Source organism: Corvus kubaryi, unplaced genomic scaffold, assembly GCF_017639235.1.
Source record: "Corvus kubaryi isolate FWS band 111438036 unplaced genomic scaffold, C.kubaryi_AGA036_p1.0 37256, whole genome shotgun sequence".
In the NCBI taxonomy this organism is placed as follows: domain Eukaryota; kingdom Metazoa; phylum Chordata; class Aves; order Passeriformes; family Corvidae; genus Corvus; species Corvus kubaryi.
Window position 1 is genome coordinate 7,032,342 of NW_024581076.1, and position 21,774 is coordinate 7,054,115.

Here is a 21,774-nt window from a genome sequence, read left to right on the forward strand (position 1 = left end):
GCTGTGAAGTGTTCCCTTTGGTTGGTGATTAGCTGGTAGGATGTCTTTGACTGCCAAAACCTTTGCTAGCTAATCAGGGTTTCCCTACACAGTGATAAAGGGGTTGGATAGGTTTTGGGACGAGATCCAAGAGACTATTTAGATACTTGATGGGATTTAAATAGATTTCAGACACCTACGTTCAGAGCTGTAACAGAGGAAACCCCCATCCAGCTGCCACCCAGCCCTCAGGCACTGTATTCACTGGGCGCCTTCCACTACCGCCTGCAAGTTCACCCACAACTCCTCTCTCTGGTGTCGCTGGAGGGACCAGATGGGTAGACAAGGGGCTTCTCCATGTAACCCCATATAACCTCCGTATCAACCCCACCTCGGTGCTGGGAAGAACAAGGGAGATACCAGAGGGAGAAAGTGTGGGCGGCAGTTTGGCAAGTCAGGCTCTCCCTCCACAGGAAGCCCCAGGATGCCTTTAATCTTTACAATAAGCAGTGCATAAACACAAAAATAAGCTTGGAATCGAGGCTGTGAGGAGGGAAAACTGAGTTATGCGGCATTCCCCTTTCATCTCTAATTCCTGTGGAATAATACACAGTAAATGCAGTTCCAGATTATCAGTTTCATGTGTCTGTGAACAAGTGAAAAAGTTACTCTTATTGATGCTGCGTTTTCTCTTTACAGTAACCAAGAAAAAGGAAGGTGTTTCTGGTCATCACTTCTCACCTCTGCTGGGTGTGGGCACACCTTCCAGCTCTGTGCCAGAAATCACGCGTGTCTTTGGGAGCAGCCCCCTTATGTCTCTGACCCCCAGGGCAGCCGAACCTGCCTCCCACCTGCCAGCACAACTGGGTGATATAATTATCTATTTCATTATCAATTTTCTTTCTTTACACATCTAAATATTTTTAGTTTTTTTTTTTTTTCTTTCACCTCAGGGCACAGAGCAGAGCTGACTGAAGTGCCAGCCCAGGCAACTCTTGTTCCTGAAGCTGTTCAGGCCACTGGAAACTAGGGAGTTGGATGAGGAGTTTAAATCTTTCCTTGAAGTTAATTTTATTTTTCACCTACCATAGTGTGACTGCTAGAAAGATTGTTCCCCAATGTGCCTTAATTCTTCTCTGATCCAAACTAATTCTCTCTCATCATCTAATGATTTTATCTTCTATCAGCCTCTTCTGCTGAAAATATCCCTTTAAACATAAATAATTATCAGAGATGCCAAAAGAAAACTTGAGTCCTTAATCCAGCGTTTAAAACATTTGCTGGGAACCCTACATTTTGCTACACTTTTTCTGTGTCAATACAAACTATTATTTTCATTATTCCTCCCGTTGGAACTGTGGGATCAGAGCTGGGTTCAGCCCCATTTGGACACCTGTGTTGTGGGAGACACGAGTGTTCTGGCTCACTGCACAAGCCTTATCTGCCCTGGGAAACTTTGCAGGGACTGGTGAACTAGCTAAATTTTTACCAGATAAGATTTTTACCAGAAAATTGAGTAACTGTGAGTGTGGCAATTTTTTCAGACAGCCTCTGTTGGATGCTTTCAAATGTTTTTTTTATTATCCCCAACTGAACACACACTGTGTGCCTACCTGGACAATATTTTAATTAAACACAAGCTATCATCCCTAATAACAGGATTAAATTTTCCCTCCTGTGTCACCCACATCTGGCTAAAAGGGTTCCAGGTTCACTGTTGTGAACTTCAGTCCCAGGGACATACAGGGAGTTTTACCTGGGCCACGGAGTTCACCAGTTGCTTTTCTTTCCAGGCTTTTCATATATCCTAAGTGGCATCAAAGGATTCTTTCTCAAGGTTATTGTCATTCGATGTCATTGTTGTTGTTGCTATTTAATACTTGCCTAAATTTCCCAGATGTCCCAAAGACATCACTGAGACTGGTCCCTTGCCTGAGAGGTGTATCATGTAAATTGTAACAAGGGGATAGTAGCGTAAAATACTGGGAGAAATTAGATTGGCCAGGACTCCACTATGGTTTTGATAATATAGAAAGTCTGCACCGTGCTGCTCTGGATTGTTAGGAGCAGAACCAGCTCTGTCTCTGGGTCTGAAGGAAGTCAAATAGCCTGACTGCCATGGTCCAAGAGTCCTGTTGGGTCGGGAGCCAGCAGGGTGTAAAACCTTCTTGCTTTACTGATCTTGCTGATCCAAGCTTCTCTGATTCATGGGCTCATACACAAATAAATGGCTCCCCAACATCCAAAACAGCAGAGAAAAAAGGCCCTCAGATTTGTTAAGCCAGAACACTCTAGGGAGCTCTCCCCCTCCTCCTCTAAGTAATAAAGTCTTTTCTGCAGCCACTAGCAGAAGCTGGAAATGGCTAAAATGGCTGTGAGAGCCATCACATCAGTGTAGGCTCTTTGGCCTGCATAATACCAGGGCAGCATCACTGCTGGCAGTGGGTGGGCACGGCCTGAACTGGGAATTACGTATCCAATTTGGAGATCTGCTGCCAGGAGGTAGCAGCTGCTGTGTGAAATGGGACCTGAAGTTGCAAAAGGAGAGTGCAAAAGCGTCTGGGTGGTATTGCAGTGTTTTTAAGGAGTTACACCCTTCCTAAGGGCCTGGCCCAAGCCTGCTTGGAATCAACATGGATTTGCTGAGTGACAGTGAGGAGCTTTGGATCTGGCCCTGAAACATCTGCAAGCTTGCAGAAAGGGCCAACATGATGTTCACAGCATCGGCGGGCGTGAGGAGGCTGAAGTACAAATTCTGGCATTGATGGGTGTCCCAGCAGCTCAGGCGGGTGGCAGCCAGCTGTGACAAGGTGCAGCGAGCAGCATTCCCACCCATACACCTTTTGCCAGGGATGAAACAGGGTGCTGACTAGCCTTGCTGGGACTTGATAGCTGAGTCGGGACTCTGCAAGAACCTCTCCCTGTCTTCTCCTCCCACGGACCCACCTGTCCATTGCTTTGTGTGTCAGACACAGCATTGGGTGCTTCTTTCTGGAGGAGCCCACCCGAGCCACCCGGCTGTGCGTGCATGCTGGAGAAGCAGTCGTACTCCAGAACAGTATTGGGGTGCAGGGCCAAGCGGGTGGGAAACTGCAGAAGTGTTATTTGCACCCCACCCCCATATCTTTTTGAAAGCCAATTTTTGGCTTCTGTGGAAGTTGAAAAGGAGGCCATTCACCTTTACATGCCTAAGCTGAGAAATACAAGCCTGCCAATACAGGCGCTCTTCAGGGAAATGGGTGTACACACTGCCTCTGGCAGGGGAAAGGCTGCCACACCAGTCATGCTCTCACTGCAGCCTGATGCAATGTCCCTATGAGGAAGTTTGCTGAGGTGGAGATGGTCTCTGCCCACAGGCCCACCTGAGGGGACAGCAATGGCCAGCATGGCATAGGGTCTCAGCTCTGACAGTCCCTCTGGCTTCAGAGGCCATGCTTTCTGAGAGCACAGCTATGCTAAGGCACATGGAGGAAAGGGAGGTGATTTGAAACAGCCAGCACAGCTTCACCAAGGGCAAGTCATGCCTAACCAACCCAGCGGCCTTCTGTGAGGGGGTGACTACATCAACGGACACGGGAAGGGCTACAGGTACTGTGGCAGGACCTTTCACCCCCTGATACGGCAGAAACTTATCTCCCCATCACATATGGCTAAAGTCAGGCCAGAATGGTTTGTCATGGGATGAATTAGCTCGGCTGAAAACCACCTTAGCCAGCAATAAACATCCTGTCTTGGCTTGAGAAAAGATGAACCAAAAAATAAAGTGACTGATAGACAAGCATTTTTACAACTATAAAAGACCACTATGATTTCCATTAAATCAAATATCTTAATACACTCTCTAAGTGTGTGGAGAGTTCTCCTTGATGACCAAGATGTTGGCATCGAGATACTTCCCTGGGGATTGAGAGGAATTAGGAGATTCTCTGCACACCACTATCACTTGTTGGTAAGTGACACTGGCTCCTAATCTATACTATTTCTTTGCTAGCTGTAATATAGGTACCTTTATCGTGTATTTTATTTTTTTTATCTACTGGTAGTATTTCTTTTGTTTATCCTGTGTAGTAAGTAAGTCTGTTTAGAGCCTGTTTAAAGTCTTATGTCTGTTTTCCTTGGTCTGTTCAAATAAATAATTCATGTTGTAATAGGCCTGATCGGTCATTATTAAGAACTTGTGAGCAAGAGTGGGTTTTGGGGAGCTGGCTGCCTCAATAAAGCTGCTGTCTACTGCCAGAAACCTCGAAAGGCAGGGATTTGTCTAAGCTCTCCCCTTGTCTCCATTTATAATAGTACAGTCCACTCACAACATCCTTCTCTCTGAAATGGAGAGATGGATTTAATGGGCATGCTGTTCAGTAGATGAGTTGGGATATCCCAACCTCATATCCAAAGAGGAGTGGTCGATGGTTGAATGTCCTAATAGAGATTGGTAAAAAATGGTGTCCCTCAGGGACCACCTCCATACTGGGACCAGACTGTTTAATATCCCCTTTCCTCTGCCATGGCAGGGGGGTTCAAACCAGATGACCTTTCATTTGAGCCACTGAGATTATCTCAGGTGGTTAGAGCATGGTGCTAATAGCACCAGGGTTGTGGGTTTTATCCTCATGTGGGCCATTCACTTAAGAGTTGGACTCTATGGTCCTTGTGGGTCTCTTCTAACACAGAACATTCTGTAATATCTCCATCAGTCATATCAGACATACAAAGTAGGATCGAGTGCACCCTCAACAAGTTTTCAGATAACACCAAGCTATGTGGTGCAGCTGAGGGACCTGGACAAGCTCAAGAAGTGGGCCCATAGGAATATCACAAGGTTCAACAAAGCCAAATGCAAGGCGCTACACCTGGGTCAGGGCAACCCTAAGTATCAATAGGATGAAGGGATTAAGAGCAGCCCTGTGCAGAAGGACTTGGTGGTGCTGGTGGATGAGAGACTGGACATGAGCTGTCAATGTGCACTTACAGGCCAGAAGGCCAATTGTGTCCTGGGCTGCATCCAAAGCAGCGTGGGCAGCAGGGCCTGGGAGGGGATTCTGCCCCTCTGCTCTGCTCTGGTGAGATCCCACCTGCAGTGCTGCATCCAGCTCTGGGGTCCTCAGTACAGCAAAGATGTGGACCTGTTGAAGTGGGTCCAGAGGAGGCTCTAAAAAATGATCAAGAGGGATGGAAGGCATCTCCTATGAAGACAGGCTAAGAGAATTAAGGTTATTCAGCCTGTAGGAGGGAAGGCTCCAAAGAGACCTTTTTGCAGCCTTTTAGTACTTAAAAGGGGCTTATAAGAAAGATGGTGACAAACTTTTTAGCAGGACCTGTTGCAATAGGACAAGAGTAATGATTTTAAACTAAAGGAGGGCAGATTCAGACTAGATAGATATAAAGAAGGTATTTTTTACGATGGGGGTGGTGAAACACCAGAACAGTTTGCTCAGAGAGATGGTAGATGCCCCATCACTAGAAAGGTTCAAAGTCATGTTGGATGGGACTCTGAGCAATCTGATCTAGATGAAGATACCCCTGCACATTGAAAGGGGGTTGTACTAAATGACCTCTCAAGGTCTCTTCCAATCCAAACTATTTTTTGGTTCTATGAAATAGATTTATTTCAGCAGGACTGTAGCACAGCCTTGACTCAGTGAGGGGAATACAGATATCAGTGGCAATAGAAAAACCTACCAGGCAGCTGGGAGCAGAGGTCTACCTCATGTTGGCTGTGGCAGCGCTTCCCAGCACGTCCTTGCAGGGCAAGGGTGGGTGAGGTAGTGGGCTGACACAACACACACCAGCAGAGGGGCTGGGGAGCCAAAGTGACTCTAACCTGGCAGCAAAGAGCCCATGGCTGCAGCACCTCGAGTAGGGGAGGCAGCCTGACTGTGCAAAAGGAGGAGAGTAGATTAAGACCATCCCACAACTGGTCTCATTTGCTTTTAGAGCTTTGGCATGCAGGGTTGCTGGGAAAGGCCTAGGTCAATGGAAAAACAAGAGTCAAAGTTGCAATGGGACTGGGCTGAGAGGAAGAGAGAAGGATGGAGGAGGGCGTGCAGTGGTGCTGGAGTCAAGGGCTGTGGTGTGTAATAGGAATAGTCCAGCAGCCAGTACTGCTGCACGTGTAGGTGGTCAGGGCTCCTGCCTATTTGAAAGGAAAGCAAGACAAGAGGGTGGGAGTGCATGCAGGGAATTTGCAAGAGAGCTTTTCCAGAGGCTCTGATTAATCATTTGGCATCAAAACCAATTTAAGCAATCTCTGCCCCAGGCATAACAAAGGAGAAATCACAGGGTGGGGAGCTGTATCAGGGATGGGCAGAGACAATTAAGCCAGCTGCCATCAGAGAAAAACTGGCTGAACTCCCATGGGAGGATGGTGGTGCCAGTACAGTACAAACCAGTCACCAGTGGGTCAGAGATTTAGAGGGCTGGGGAGACCCTTTCCCAGAAGGATGGCTGCAGGGCAGGAGCAAAGGCAAGCACAGAGAATGTCTGGGGGCGGGTGTGCTTTGCAGTTCAGAGCAGCCCCAGCCAGCCTGGGAAGACACAGGAAGTTGGAAACCAAGAAAAGCACCTTGGCTTTTCCCGGCAGAAAGGGTTAACTACGACCCTACTAAACGCAGCTGCCTCCTCTGCTGAGGCCACAAAATGCAGCAGGCAGGGGGAAGCTGACTTTGAGAAACAAGTTACTGAAGCTGTCATTTCATCATGATGCCCTCTACTAGGAATAATTTAAAGAAGGCACTAAAACTGTCAGGGACTTCACCTTGGCAGTAACAGAAGTTAGGCGATATTTCAGAGGAGAGTGTCCATAATTAGAATGAGAAGAAATATTCCAGCCAAACACATCACTCACAACTGGTCTTGCCTGCTGAGACGATCAGTGGCTTAGTGCTAGTGAAGCCTTGGATCAGCTCTGGCTCTTTGATTTACAGCTGCCCTTGGTGTAGATTGGACAGGGACTGGCACATTTGTTCCCAACCCATCTGGCTGCCAGGACACCACAGCAACAGGGCAGTGTTGCCAGACTGCACCTTACCAGGTCCTGCTACCACACAGGAAATGTCCAGCCAACCCAAATCCATTTACAGCTCAGCCACACACAGAGTTGTGCTGGCCTACAAAGGACCGCAGACAATTTCTTCACTGAAACTTTGCCCACTTACTCAGGATGGAAAGAAAAACAGTCATGGAACTGACGTTCTAGAAAAAACTAACTGCTGGAATAGAACTCACTATTTGAAAACTTGTGAGCAGGACAAGAAAGACCATAGAGAGAGCTATCATCATATCCCCATTTGGGGGTTTGCAGGTCTGCATTTTATCATAGACCAAGAAAAACAACCCCTCCTCCATGAGAAGAAAACGTATCTAGCTTAAGGTGTTGCACAGGTTTACTGGCATTCAGCTTAGGGCTATTTCAAATTGATCACCAAAGAGGTAAGACACAATCAAGCATAATAATTAAGTGATCTGCATTCATATTCACAATATGGTATGTGATCCACAGCATGTCCCAGATGAAAGTCAAGTCTCAAGTTGTTCCATGAAACACAGTCCTGGAAGAGGAGTAGCTGTATCTCCACACCCTGAAACCACCACAATGCTTGTGCCCCTGGGAAGACTGGGGGTGATCCATTGAGGTACAACCTGAGCACCCACCTTCCTGACCCTAAGGGAACAGCTTCCTTCAATCTGCAGATAGAACAACATACACTAATATATTTGTGTATACTTTTTCCTCGAGCCTGCTGGTAGACACATTCAGAAGACTAGCAGCAATTTCTTTTCACAACAGTGATTGAAAAAGAAAATGTGCTGTGAAGGCAGGAAAGATCAGGAGTTTGCCAGCGGAAGAGAACAGATAAATGACGGGGCTCAGTTCAGGCCCTCATGCAGGGACAGAGCTGACTCTAGGTATTTTCTCTCTCCTGTTGCTTGTGCCTGCTCTGTGTCAGGGTTTTACTGGTCACAAATGACCAACCTACCCAAGCCCACTTACAGCATGGACACACACAGAGCTATGCCAGCACCTGTAAGAAGTGTTACCACACAACAGCATGAGGAAAAGGGCACTCTGCAATCTCTGCTCCTAAGGATACCTGCTCTTTGTTATGCCCCTTGGAAGAGCAGTTACATTATACAAAAACAGTGAGGCTAATCCATTTATTAAAAAAAAAAAAAAACAACAACCAAACAAACCCCCAAACCTTAGCTATACAGAGGTCAGTGTATCCATGCTGGTGAGAAGTGCTCCAAAATAGGAAGCACACAAGACAATATAGCTGGGGTCTTGCACTGTGCTCTTTCAGGTTCCCCTGCTTTCACAAGAGTACCCTCCCACAAGCACATATTGCCATGCACTCAGTTACCTGCGTATCTCCATTAGATTATGGACAACAGAATTAGGGCATCAGTGCCCTGGAGGGGAATGGGGGGTGTCTAGGGGTTATGTGCACTTTGGATGTACTGTCTCTACTTGAAAAAATTTTTTGTAAGTTCCTACTTAAAATCTTGCCTAGCATTCACATATAGACTCTCACTTCTCTAGGAAAGGTTAAAGTGTTTGCCTTTTATTCAGAAGACTTGCTCCATTTCCAGTAATACTTTTCCATGTCCTCGAAACCAGACAGCCTCTAGTCTCGTAACAGCACCATCAGTCTACTACAAAAAAAGCAAACAAATCAAAGCCAAAGAAGTTCCATGATGTGATACAGCATAAAGAAACAAATACAGCTAATACATTAGAGAAATAAACATCTACATAAACTTACGTAAGTTGCTATAAAACTGGCAGTAAGCAATTAAAAGACTGATAAAATTATGAGGTCTGCTAGATATTTAAACAAGTCTACATAGGCTGTAACTATATTCTTGTGCTGTTTTTAGGCATGACTTTGCACTCAGAATCTAGCTACCTCAATTATCCACACTGGTGGGCTTTCATACAATTCCTCTACAGCCAGCAGCAGGTATGCAAGCATCTCAAGCTACCTGTCCAGACTCAAGCAGCACTTGCAAAGCTGTGAAGATGTATGTAGCCTATTGCTGTCTCTTCCCTATGAATATGGTATTACAGGGTTCATCTGCATATGCCTGGTTAAGAAACAAAACAGTCAGTTGTGTGCTATAACACCTTAAGTAACATGGAATCTTAGATTTTAGAAAAATATTTTAATCATCAGTTCACAAGTAAAAACTATCACTATTACAAAACATCATGTAATACTAGAAATACCTAGCTTGGAAAATTTTGTTCTTATTGCTGCTGCATTTAGTTTTCAGGAGCTGTGTCAGCGTGAAGGTAGGAGTGGGCTTCCCACTTGTCAAAGTCAGCTTGTAAGGGTACTCATAGGAAAGTGTATCTTCCTATTTAATCCTTACACAATTTTCACGTATTTAGGCTGCCCTGACTTTTTCCCAGACGTGTACATCTGACACTATGCATAAAAATCTCACCCAACTTTGTTTCATACAACAAATTTCATTTGCAGCCTTTAAATAAAACATTCACTCCAAAAAGAGTGAACATCAGCATTGACACCACCTTAGCTACTTGAAAACCCTATAACTGTGTTCTGGCAGCTATCAGATATTAACTCGTTCATTTCATTTTGTTTGGTTTCTTCCTTATTCTCATGGTTGGGTTGCTGTTTCGAATTTCCAGCTTTTTTAGACCTTCTGAGGAAAAATTTTGTCAGTAAGTAACATAATTCAGCCACATTTAAAAGAATGCAAATGCTGGACACAGCAATCATGAAAATAGTGAACACCGTCTTTTCAGTAGGTCGGGAAACAAAGCAGTCTACAGTGTTGGGGCAGGGCCAGGCATTACACTTCATTAAGCGAGGCATTCGGAACCCATCATACATGAAATAAAACGCATACATGAAGACTGCTTCAAAGATCAGTCTGAAAAAGATGCTACTGGTGTATGTCCACCACAAGGAGCCCTCAATACGAAACCTCTGTTTTCTGATTTCTTCGATGTCCTTGTATTCACATTTCTGGTCTCCTTTTCTGAACTGCCTTTTCTTCTCATGCCTCCTGTAAGCCACATGCATGGCCACCAGTAGTGCAGGTGTGGAAACAAAGATCAGCTGCAAGGCCCAGAGTCTGATGTGAGAGATGGGGAAAAAGTGATCATAGCAAACATTTCTGCAGCCAGGCTGAAGTGTGTTGCAGACAAAGTCATCTTGTTCATCTCCCCAGACTCTTTCTGCAGCCACAACCAGGATCATGATACGGAAGATGAAGAGGACTGTGAGCCAGATCTTCCCGATACTCGTGGAGTGCTTATTTACACCTCCCAAAATGGTATGCAGAGCTCCCCAATCCATTGTCTCGTTTCAATCCTCTGACAAGACAAGACAAATATACAAAACTAAGATTAATCAAGACAGGAAACAAATACCATCAAGCATGTGGTTTAAAATAAAGGCAATATCATAATTGTAACACATCCACTGGCTGTGGTAACATTTTGTTGACGCAGTGCACTTACTTACAGCTAGTCATAAATAATAACCTAATCACATAGCAGCAGGTAATATTTCATTACTGGATAACACACATGGCACCACATTCATTTGACTTCTAGGTGTATTTGCTAATGCCACATTAAGAAAGACAGATGCGAAAATGATGAACACAGCCTTAAATTAAAAGATACAACTTTTAGCAGATTGATAACAGTAACAAAACAATAAAAGGTATCAGCCAAAAGTAAGCTAGATGTTATGTTAAAAAATAACATGTTAGACAGATAGAATTCCTATACAAATCAAGGCAGATTGGTTTATCCTTATCTTCAGAGAGTAAATAATGATTTGAGTACATTCCAGCAATAAAGACAGACCCTGAGTAACTGCTGCTAATGCTCTGCAACTCGCATGAGAAGGTCTGGATAACCTGTGTCCACCAGTTTAAAAGAAGTGTGACTGCATGCTTAGTCAAAGCAAACTCCAGACTACCTTGAAACAACGAAGGTAAAATCTTGGTTATTATCCAACTCAAGCTGGATACTTAAAATCAATGCTTAAGATTCATACCAAAATTGCTTTTCTCTCCACTAACTACAAAAAGGGCCTCAGGTAACTAGACAAGGACTCCTTTGTGGCTGTCAGGTTGGGGTTTTTTCCTCCCCTCATAACACAGAATTAGTCCTGGAATAGGGGAGATATTTCACAGGCTGGAAGAGTGCTATGGTCAACATTTGAGGAGTTCCAACAGGCTAGCAGTAGCTCAGACACTTTTTCAACAGAAGCATATAGTTTCCAGCAGGTCAGTTACAAAGTACCATGACTGTAATAAATTGAAGATTTCACCTTTTTGTCTCCTCAGGAATACCACAATTGTCTGGGTTTCCACAGCTTCCACAGCGTTTCATACAGAGCATTCAGAGGCATTTCAGCCCATCTCCCCACACCCCTCCCGTTCAGATGGATTTACAGAAAGCTAGTTTGCAAGCTATTGTGTATTCAAGAAACTGGCATTTCTTGTGCCTATCAGCCAGGACCCTTTAAGAGGGCTAACAGATCTCTTGGCTCTGAAATTCCTCATGAAGGTTTTTATTTCACAACTTTGTTAATTTGTTTGTATCTCAGAGAGTATTTCTTTGGCATTTACAGCACAAGGCACCAGTAAGCAAAATCACCTTTTCAAAGTTGCTTTAAAGAGCAGCTACTGGCAAAAAGGTCATCATATCAATCACAAGATTTTCCTGACTCTGAGTTGGATCACGCTGCATGAGGAAGAAAATGGCAACGCTATTTTGTAGTTGTCTTCCACATCACACTCCCATTCTGAGTAATGTCAAAAACATTTCTGGTTTACAGTGAGTTATATATAATCAGTAGGTCACATACAGTAACACAGTATCAAAGTACACAACAGCTCAGAGAAAATGAGGACACTTAATTGTTACGTAACACAATGGTGTCTTTTCCTTGAGTTACTGGGATTTAAATGTAATCTCCCTTCACTAGCTCAATAAACTACATTTCCCTCAGATCCTGCTGGTTGTGCGGGGTTATACTCCAGGAGGTGAAAACCAAGGGGGAGGCCCAAGATCTTACTAAGATTGGAGAGAACTTTTCCTGAGCCTCCTTCAGGATGCAGAATCTATTTGAGCTATTGCCTCTGTATCTGACTGAAAACAGTCCTGAAACAGACTTACCTTGCTATCCTGCTAGGCTTTTTTTTTCCAAGAATAAAGATTCTTTTTCATTAGCATACAGTTACAGAAAGTCTCTGTAGGTTAACAACCCTATAAGGACACAGGAAAGACCCTTAATACCAGAGATACTTACTAAACATATCAGGTGGATTCTTAATTGTTTGCTTCCACCCCTTTTTCTGTCACCTGATTGAAGAAAATTCTTCCAGAATTTGCCTTGGCAATTATTGCATTGTTAAACAGAGGGACAGTTACAACTTCTTAGTGTTCTCTGTTACTATTACACACATATGGCAATTAAACTACTTATAAAATGACACTACAACTAAGTATTATGACTAGAAATACTTACGAACATTTGAAAATAAATCCTGTAGAAGACTGGCACCATGTAAACTGTGGTATTACACACATTATTCACCTATCCTGTAACTCCATCAGAGTCCTTACTTTCTTCTCAGTCATTCTATCATCTTCTCCCTGCCTGTCAACCATCTTCTTACAGAGTGAAAGGGCTGTGAAGAAAAACCTGAATATTCCCTCTTCATAAACCCTGTTTCTTAGCTTCACATCTCACTGCACACCAATACTGATGCCATTTTGTTATAACTTACATGGATTTGTTTTCTCCTTCCTGTACAGAAGAGGATTCAAAATACTAGTTACCCAGTGTGTAGTCAGTCAGCTCAATAAGCTCCCCTAACCCTGTTTTCTCCTGAGGTCACACTGCAATTCATCTACTGTGACTTTGTGAAGGTGCATTATAAAGCAGGGGACTTGGGCATAATTTCTTCCTAGGACTAATATGTTTTCGTTGGTTTGGTTTTTTTAAACCTGATCCATTTCACCAATCTGCTTTACAGCACAGACCCACAGATCATCTGAAAAGGACAGCTTCATTAAAACAAACAAAAAAAAAAACCCAACAAAAACTCCAGGCTGCAAATTGCAAAGCATGGGTAAGAACGAGCAGTCAGTGGGGAAGAAGGGTTGGCAAAGCTTTAATGCTGAGGATAATACACACTCCTCTTAATCTGACTTGCTCCATCTTCTCTGAGAGTACATTGTGCTTGCTAAGCCAAAAAACTGTCCTTCAATTCTAGCAAAGACACATCTGTATCTGGGTCAAGAAAAAAGAGAAAGCCACCACACTTTGAAGACGCAGTCTTTTGCCCGGACTCTCCTAGTGGCACCTCTTTTCCAAAAAAAGCCTCTCTCTTTCCTATCTGCCCAAACACTCCTCCCTTCACCCTTCCCACATACCTTTCCAAATCTTCAGGCTATCTCTTCAACTCCTCCTGCCACCATCCACTGTTCTTCCCACTGCTTGCCAAGCAAGTCACCAACCTTTGCCCCTTCTTGTTCATGGCCTCTCAGGCTTGTTTCGACACTGGTGGAAAGTCATATGACTTCTGGAGTACTCCAGAGTGCTACAGGCACTGATCAGACACCAGTGAAGTCTCACTATCTTCTCCCTGAAAGGTGGCACATGTAAGACTGTAGTGCCATATCCAGGCAGCCTGAATTCCATCCAAATACTTCGGACACAGTGTTTCCTACTAGCTGGCTTTAAACAGCTCTCCTCAGCGCAACTTAGAGGATCCAATGAAGGCAATTCAGACGCTGCCAAAGTGTCCACCCCTCTCCAATAAACAGACACAGTGATCCAAGCAGAATTTAAGTTAGGCAAGTATGGTCCTTCACACTATTAAAGCCACCAGTGCAGATCACTCCAACTAAACATCCCATCAGGGCTGCCTGTACTGATGTGATGGCTCATTTACTCTTTACTCACTCAAAAACTAGAACCTTGATCATAGGTTTTCTTTCAAATACTTGTTTTCCTTTTTACTAGCAAGTAAAATATTAACTGTCTTGCTGACCAAAGGAGAAGAAAGCAGGAAAATTACATCCCTTTAATGGGTTGGTAAGTTCTGTTTTTGTAGAGCCAGTTCAGATACTATTTCTGTGTGAGCAAATCCTGCCAAATGCTTACAGAAATAGTATGTAGACAGCCAAGGACTTACCTAGCTTGCTGGTCTTAGAAGTACAGCACACTACAAGAATACACTAAAGAAATTAAAGCTTTGGTGAATTTGGGGGAAAAAATGTAAAGTAGGAATGAGGATAGGGATTGATTAAAAAGGAAGAAACTGGGAACAACAGAAGACAGCTGAAGTTCGCAAGGTTGAATAACTACACATTTAGAATAATTTCTAACATGGGAGTGCATTAAGTGTTAAATTCTCCTTCACAAAAATTGCAACTGGGCATGAAAATAAGCTTTTCCAAGCCTCTGCATAGACCTCTGTTCTACTACCAGCAGCATCTTCTGTTTCATTTCAACAATTAGAGGGCCACAATGGTATATGGTTGTTACAGTAAGAGTTGAAAACAATCATAAAAGATCATCATGTTCGACTGAAAAGTTAAGTTACAAGGGGGACAGTTCTGTATAATCACACAACTTAGCCACACAAGCAGGCGTTTCATTTGGGGTTTAGTTTTTTTGTTGTTGGTTTGGGGTTTTTTCACTAGTAAGCTAGACAGCAGCAAGAGAAGAACTACAGCTTAACTGTTTCTGTAGTTCTACAGCTTATGGCAGTATTTTGAGCTCTGTGTTGTCATGGTTAGACTGCCTTCTACTTTAAAGCTAGCTCCTGTAAGCCTACATTAAACCGCAATCACAGCACGGTGCATACATCCAGTGAAAATCCCTGCAATTCACAACACCGAAGACAATTATCACTGAGCTGCCCTGTTTATGAGTACAGCCAGCTTGTTAACAGACACCATTTTCCTCTGCTAAAGACTATTATACTGGAAAATTATTAGTCAGTGGCTAAATCCACAACTAGAATACAGTGAAGGTGAAAAAACAACAGAAGATATGTCTCTATCATATACATATATGGTGCTTCTGCTATAGGATATTATCAAGCAAAAAAAAGTAGTCATAAGCAAGTATTACAATATTTGCTTATTCTACAGGAACATCAAGGAGACCTACTCAAGAAGAGGTCCACAGACCCCTAATGTATGCATAGATTCAGAGTAAGATTATACCCTTCTCGCTTTCAATTGGGATACCAACTTATTTACCGTACTGGATTTACACAGAAATTTAGAGGGTGTTCACAATGACTCCAGTTCTATCCAAATTTTAGTGTAGAGTGTACCAGAAGTTACCAGTTTGGTGTGATATTCCACCACTTTCAGCAGTATATCCAGATACTGATAAAAGATCAGCAGTCTGCCAAGACAAAAGTCACTTCATCCCATGTGGGAATGTATTAACCAAGATAATCTTTAAGCAAAAAAGCACTGGTCTCAAGTGTCCCTGCCTACCTCCCAAGCTGGGGACAAAGGTAACTCACATAGCCACAGAAAAGCTTTAGAACATCTAGACGAACAGATGCAAAATCATTACCAAAATTATTTTATGACCCACCTTAGCACAAGAAGTATTGCTGCATGTTGAGGTCTAACATGCATTCAAAGGCAGTGCTGAGACAACTTTCCCTTCAGGTGTTCATCTCAACAGTTGCACTGGGAGCAGTGGCTCATATAGGGGCTGATAACCAGCACTGAGGTGTCCCAGAGCTGTATAACGCTGTGTCATTACCCAGATTTGAAGAACACACTAGTCTGGGTTTCAGCAGTTTTGCATCAGCATGCCTCCTGATGCCAACCTGGCATCAATTTTACAGCAAGCACTTAACTGCTAGTGTGTAGATTTTGTTATTCCTATCACTGAGTTAGTTTTGGTGCTGTACCACAAGAACAGCAGCACTGCCAAGGCTGAAGCAAGGAAGCTTCTAATAAATACAGATTAACATCTTCCAAAAGACAGCATCCTTTTATTTCACCAAAAAAGGCTGGTACACAGGCTACAGCAATCACTTACAAACTAGCTCAGACTTCCTACCTAATTTGTTAGTTTGTCCCATGCCTCAGTTTCCCAGACATTACACTAGAGAGAACAAAAATCTCACCATCTCCCAGGGCTGTTCTCCTGAAATGCTCCACTGCAATTACAAGCTTCACAGGCTCAGTGGACCAAGACAGATAAGTATCAGTGCAAAGCTGAAAGCACAGAGCTTGAATTCAATCATCCAGGATGTTTCTGACACCTGAAAAAGAATGCAGCTCCCTACATTGCTATAGCTTTAATGCAGAGTCCAAAATGCAAGAAGACAAAGCTTTCAACTTATACCTTGACAACTAAAATCCTTGAATAGATAGCTTCCAGCTATTTTAATTTTACAGCAGTATTTTAAAAACTTCAAGGAGTATGCAGCTGGAAGACTCTGGAATATCAACAACTCTACTTCTTTCCTAAAAAGCTGAAAAAGATCAAAGCAGCAGTCTAACAATCGCAAAAGCCTGTGCAATTCTCTCTAGTAGCTCTTAAACTTTGTTCTGAAGATCTATCTCCAGATCAGAGTGGAAACTGGAGAGGAGAAGAGCTGTGACAGAGGGATTACAGCATATCTGATTTGACACAAGAACAGGCAAAGACTAATCAGAAACAGGAAACCTCTGACAGTTGCAGGTCTGAACACTGCAAGCATTGTTCTTTCCTTCTACTCAAGTTTAGGAAAACAGGAGGCATTCTTTGCTCTAATTAAACCCAGAGAAACCCAACAGATTAGGACCCAATTTGTATGTGGTTAAATGTTATTAAAAATGATGCTACTTAAATATCAGCAGCATTTAAGGGTTCAGTTTCTACCCACAATGACACCCTTATGACTGTCCCATATTCATGCTCTCACATAAGTTTTAAGTTATTTTCCAAGGATGCTTGGAAATATCCGTATCTATCTCACTCACCTGCAAGTGTAACTGAAGGATTACTATCTCCAGAATATCTCTGCACAAAATTCATTCCACTCATACAAAACAGGAAATCAGAAGTTACACTTGAAGGCATAACAAGACAGCACAAGTCCTACTAGAATTTAGCCCATCTCAGCTGGTTTTCCTGTAAACCTTTCCTTCAAGGCGTGCTTAAAGCTTCTTGCTTTGGAAGAAAGCCGAATCCCAAGGACTATGTCTTTGCTGATACAAGTGTCCTATTTCCCATATTTTAAAGAAAGTTTTAGAGATACTATACCCTGCTGCCGGTCATCAAAATAACTTTATAGTTGCAGCATTTTTATGTTGCTTTTTCTTCTTTTTTTTTTAAAGCCTGTTACCTAATTCGTATTTCCATCCCCCTACACCTAAGCAAATGTCTACATTCTGTCTACAAATCTCTCTTTTCCTCCAAAATTGGCTAGACTCTGTCTTCTTTCACACACAGAATTTGTACTCTTTTGGAAACACTAACTAAACTTACAAACACTAAGATTTTATACCGCACTGCAGCTTTTCCTTGAGCATGTATTTTGTTATTTCATTCATCAAGAGTAAAGTCAAAAGCAACTTTTTCCTTTTTAAAACTCTATTACAGAAAGAAATGCAGCTGTGAGATAAGGAATAGAATGCGTTTCAACTTTCTTTTATCTTTTTTCCACATTCCTGTTGTTTTGACAGCACGTTATCTCACCTCATATCATCACTTCAAGTTTTCCTTACACAAACTGGTGTTTAGCCAGACAATAGTCACAGTTCTCCTTGCAGATACCTCATCAGTCATCATTAAATAACAATTAAAATCAACAAGGAACAGAACAAGAGAAAACGTCAAAAGAAAAAACAGCTTCAACCCATGCTCCTATTTCACGCAGTGTCTGGGACCACTGATTTAATTGAAACTGTTCACAAGAATCAGGCTTGTAAAAGCATCCTCTTTACTCACAAGTACCCACTGAAGTTATGCAATGACTGTTACGAAGAACTTGTATGTGTAACCCAAAGTGCTCGTATTTTTCTAGCTACTGAGAGAGTCTGCTACCTTTTCCACTGTACAATTACCTTTTTTTTTTTTTTTTTGCACAAAATAAATGAGGCTGCCCAAATAATCTACCTGGGCTGTGCATCAAGGGATGAAAAACAGCAACACTGTCAGAGGCTTCAGAGGCTCAGCTTCAGCAAATTGAGACAACTGGCCCTGTCAGGACACAATCAATTTCTCCACAGAAATATTTTAATTAATGGGGTTTTACTGTTCCATTTTTAAGCTCTGCAATACATCGTACTACCAATTATGAGACTGACAGTTCAGGGGACTGTCTGAAGTCTCCTAGAAACCCTGACACATGCAGTACAGATGTAATCTTATGGCTCTGGAAATGCGTCGGAAAGCCCACCTGGAAATTTACATTGCAATGCCTAGTTGACACATGGAGGTACCTCCTTCTTCCAGGCTGAGGCTTGTCCCGCCATTGCCTTGTTCTCTAAGACAGATCTAACAATCATATGCACATCCTTTTGCCTACTCTCTTTTCACTGGGGCTCTTCAAAGGATGTATCTGGCAAGTAGAGTTCCCAGGTTGAGCAGTGGAGGCCAAGAGACATTAGGAATTACCTAATTCCTTTAACAAAATCAAGGATGAAAATACATTTCATTCTGCTTTTGACTCAGTGTACACACACACACTAGGGTGATACCAAACTAAATTCACACCCAAACCCTCATATCATTTCATACAGGTCACAGACATTAATCCCATTAATGATCAAAGTTATAAAAACTGGGTTTAAAAGAGCATTCTTAAAACAAATGGCCACTTACTTCTTTCAACCCTCTGCCTGTTCTCTCAAGAGTATTTCCAGGCTACATGGTGAAAACTAATGGAGTACAAGACAAGGAAGTAATTTCCTCTGTTGAGGGCAGGGAAGAGATTCTTCAAACACAAGAGACTGTGAAAGTAACACCCAGCCTAGGAAAGCCCGATGACGGAAAAAAACAGTCATGCCCAGAATATGCCCAGCTACCAGCTGGTGCCAGGAGCTAAGCAAGCACTCCTGCCCTTACTCCAGCACGTCCTTCGTGTTTTATTCAAGGCCTTAAGTACTCATTCTTTGTGCGATCTTATCCAGCCCCGATACTGAGAAATACATTTATTTCTGACTCACACCTCATTTCCTATTCCCCCTGTAATTCTAAGAAATGTTTCCAGTGTGTGATCAGACACTCACAGGACCTGTCAGTTTTACTGATGCAAGCTGTTTACCTTCCCGCAGCTCTCTTAACATCTGTAGGCGTGTCACAAATTACCTGTAATTGCAGGAGCCTTGATTTTGCTTGGTATTGTAGCTGGTCGTACGTACTTCACATAACGCGCTTACAGAGAGCTGGTGGGAGGTGGAGACAGATTTCGCTGCAAGTTAAACGCGTAACCAACGCGGACATGAGCATTCCCAATCAAAACTGCTCGCGGGGTTCGAGCGCTCCCCGTGACGCTCAAGCTGGGGACGGGAAGCGGAGAGCGTCCATGCCGAGCAGGGAAAATCCTGGCGGGACAAGAGCAAATCCTACCGGGGCAGAATGAGCAGCGCACACGGCAGCTCCGCTCCCGGTCCCGCTCCCTCCCCGGCGGGCAGCGCCACCAGAGCTCCCGGCTCCGCTGCCGCGGCCCCGCGCTGCGGTGCAACAAGTGCGGCCTCAGCTGCCCGGGGCAGCTGCCCCGCCGCGCCCCCTCCCTGCCCGCCGCGCCCCTCACCTGCCTCAGCGGCGCCCGCTGCTGAGGGGCAGTCACCCCGCCGGGAGCTCCCGGCACCGCGGCCGGGCTGCACGGATCAACGTGGCTCTGCCGATGCCTACGGAGAGGGCACCCCCAGCCTTGCCGCCCCAGAGCTTTAAGGTCCCTCCCCGTTCACCTGCCGCCGCTTTTAACCCGCCCCTCGCCCGCCCCCGCCCGCGCCCCGCTCCTCCGGCCGCCCGTGGAGGCGGCGGTGGGAACCCGGGGCGGGGCCCGGCGCCCATCCCCGCCGCTGCGCCCCGCGGAGGGGGCTGTGGCGAGCGGGGCTTCCAACGTGAGGAGGGAAAAGCCAAAATAAGGGGTGGGAAAGGCTTGTGTCCGCCCCAGAGCGGACGCCTCCATCCGACCCCCGGCCGCCTCCCGCCGCCCAGGGGCTGGCTTGGGGCTGCAGGGGGAGAGCGTGAGGGGAAGGGAGATGAAGGTAACAGCAGGTACCGGGGGGAGAAGGGGGCGCGGTTTCAGGGGAAATGCATGTCTATTTAAGATAACAAGGTCGTATTTCCATCTTGAGGAGCCCAGGTATTCAGAAGGGCCTTGGGACAGAAAAAAAGCCAGGTCTTTTCTCCTGGAAATCATTGAAAGAGTTACTGGCCAAACACACAGGGGAGAGCCAGTAGTTTCTGGCTTTTTGAGGTTTGTTTTCCAAGTGAGATTGAAATGCTACAGCAGTGCCCTGCAGACTCGCAAGCTTTCACGGAGCTGCGCATATTTGCCAGTGCAAAGACTTATTTTGGAAAGTTTTCTGTTTCCAAGGAATACAGTTGCTGAGGAAACAATTTACTTCAGGTTCAAAAATCCCTGCCCAAAAGGGTGTATTCTGTCTTGCACACAGGCACATCAAACTAAATAAGTGGTTTGTAAACCTCTTTAGTTCTAGATTTCCAAAGAAAACGTACACCACAACTGGACAAACAGGACATTTGCTCAGACTTCAGGTGAAAAATGCATGTGTTTGTGCTTGTTTAGAGTATGAGGACTTGAATGATAAATGATTTCCAACAAAATTCTACTGCCTTGTCTTTCCACCTTCTAGAATACAAATAATCCCCAGGAAAATCTTCAGCAAAAATCAGTTACTTAGTTTTGATTTCATGTTCAGGAAGAAGAGGTAGAAATTTCTAGCACAAAGAATCTAATGCTTGAAAGATAAGAAATCGTCATCAGTTGTGGTTTAAACATTAGCCTCTGTCTCTCTGCTGTTCATCTTTCCTCCACCACCCTTTCTTACCCTTGCAGTTAGATCCACGGAACCTGAACATTAGGACCATAGGAAAATTCATGTTGGAAGAGATCTGAGGAGGCTTGTGATCCAACCTATTGGTCAAAGCTGGATCAGTTCTGGGACCATTCATTACTTATACCCCATCCAGGGGGAACTCAGGGAAATCGGTTCACTGCAGCAGCTGTAGGACGTGGCCTAAGGTATATGATGTGATGCCGAGTTAGACATGCAATAAATACCTGAGGCCTGAGTTTCCCTGTGCTTGCTGACTTCTGTGGGAGTTGTGTGTTCAGATGATGTTCAAGGTCCATGTGTATGTCATGTGTGAGGAAGGGAGGTGGCTCTGGACCTGGCCACGCATCTGCACTTTGCAAAAGGGAAAGCTCGTCTCCTACTGGCAGAAAAGCTTTAGGAGAGACATCTGGAACTCATGTGTTGTTCTCTCTCCAGTCACCTTCCCTCTTGATTCAGTGACCTTGAAAAAGTGGAATGTGTCATTTTAAGGTGCAAAATACTTTAAACATTCGGTATGTTTAGCTGCAGTAGAGGATTTTAAATTTTGTCCTCTTTTTCAAGGCTGTGTTTGCCACCAAAAAGAGGTTTTGGGTTTTTTTTTTTTTCCCAGTAATAGAAATATTATGAAAATATAAATCAAAATTTTAAGTTCTGTGAGTAGCAGCTTGAGGGAGCTGGGAGTGTTTAGCCTGGAGAAAAGGGGGCTCAGAGGAGACCTTATTGTTCTGTACAACTTCCTG

The 21,774-nt window shown here is 44.0% G+C and overlaps 1 protein-coding gene across 6 annotated transcripts; it reads right to left on the reverse strand.

Annotated features, from left to right (window-relative positions):
- Positions 1-8,519: 8,519 nt before the first annotated feature.
- Positions 8,520-19,914, reverse strand: LOC121662596 (gap junction beta-6 protein). Of its 6 annotated transcripts, none has more exons than XM_042023909.1 (3): positions 19,759-19,914; positions 19,314-19,390; positions 8,520-10,324 (listed from the first exon to the last, which is right to left on the reverse strand). In XM_042023909.1, the coding sequence occupies exon 3, from the start codon at positions 10,305-10,307 to the stop codon at positions 9,516-9,518; it is 792 nt and encodes a 263-aa protein (XP_041879843.1). In that variant the 5' UTR covers positions 10,308-10,324; positions 19,314-19,390; positions 19,759-19,914; the 3' UTR covers positions 8,520-9,515. The 6 variants fall into 6 exon arrangements, with proteins under 6 accessions (XP_041879843.1, XP_041879844.1, XP_041879848.1 ...); XM_042023910.1 differs by having other exon boundaries at positions 19,314-19,416; XM_042023914.1 differs by lacking the exon at positions 19,314-19,390 and having other exon boundaries at positions 19,763-19,914.
- Between the last annotated feature and the right edge of the window lie 1,860 nt (positions 19,915-21,774).

What these genes read in the sequence shown, in the direction of transcription:
- LOC121662596 (XM_042023914.1), bottom strand. Translation starts at nt 10,307, where the DNA reads ATGGATTGGGGAGCTCTGCATACCATTTTGGGAGGTGTAAATAAGCAC.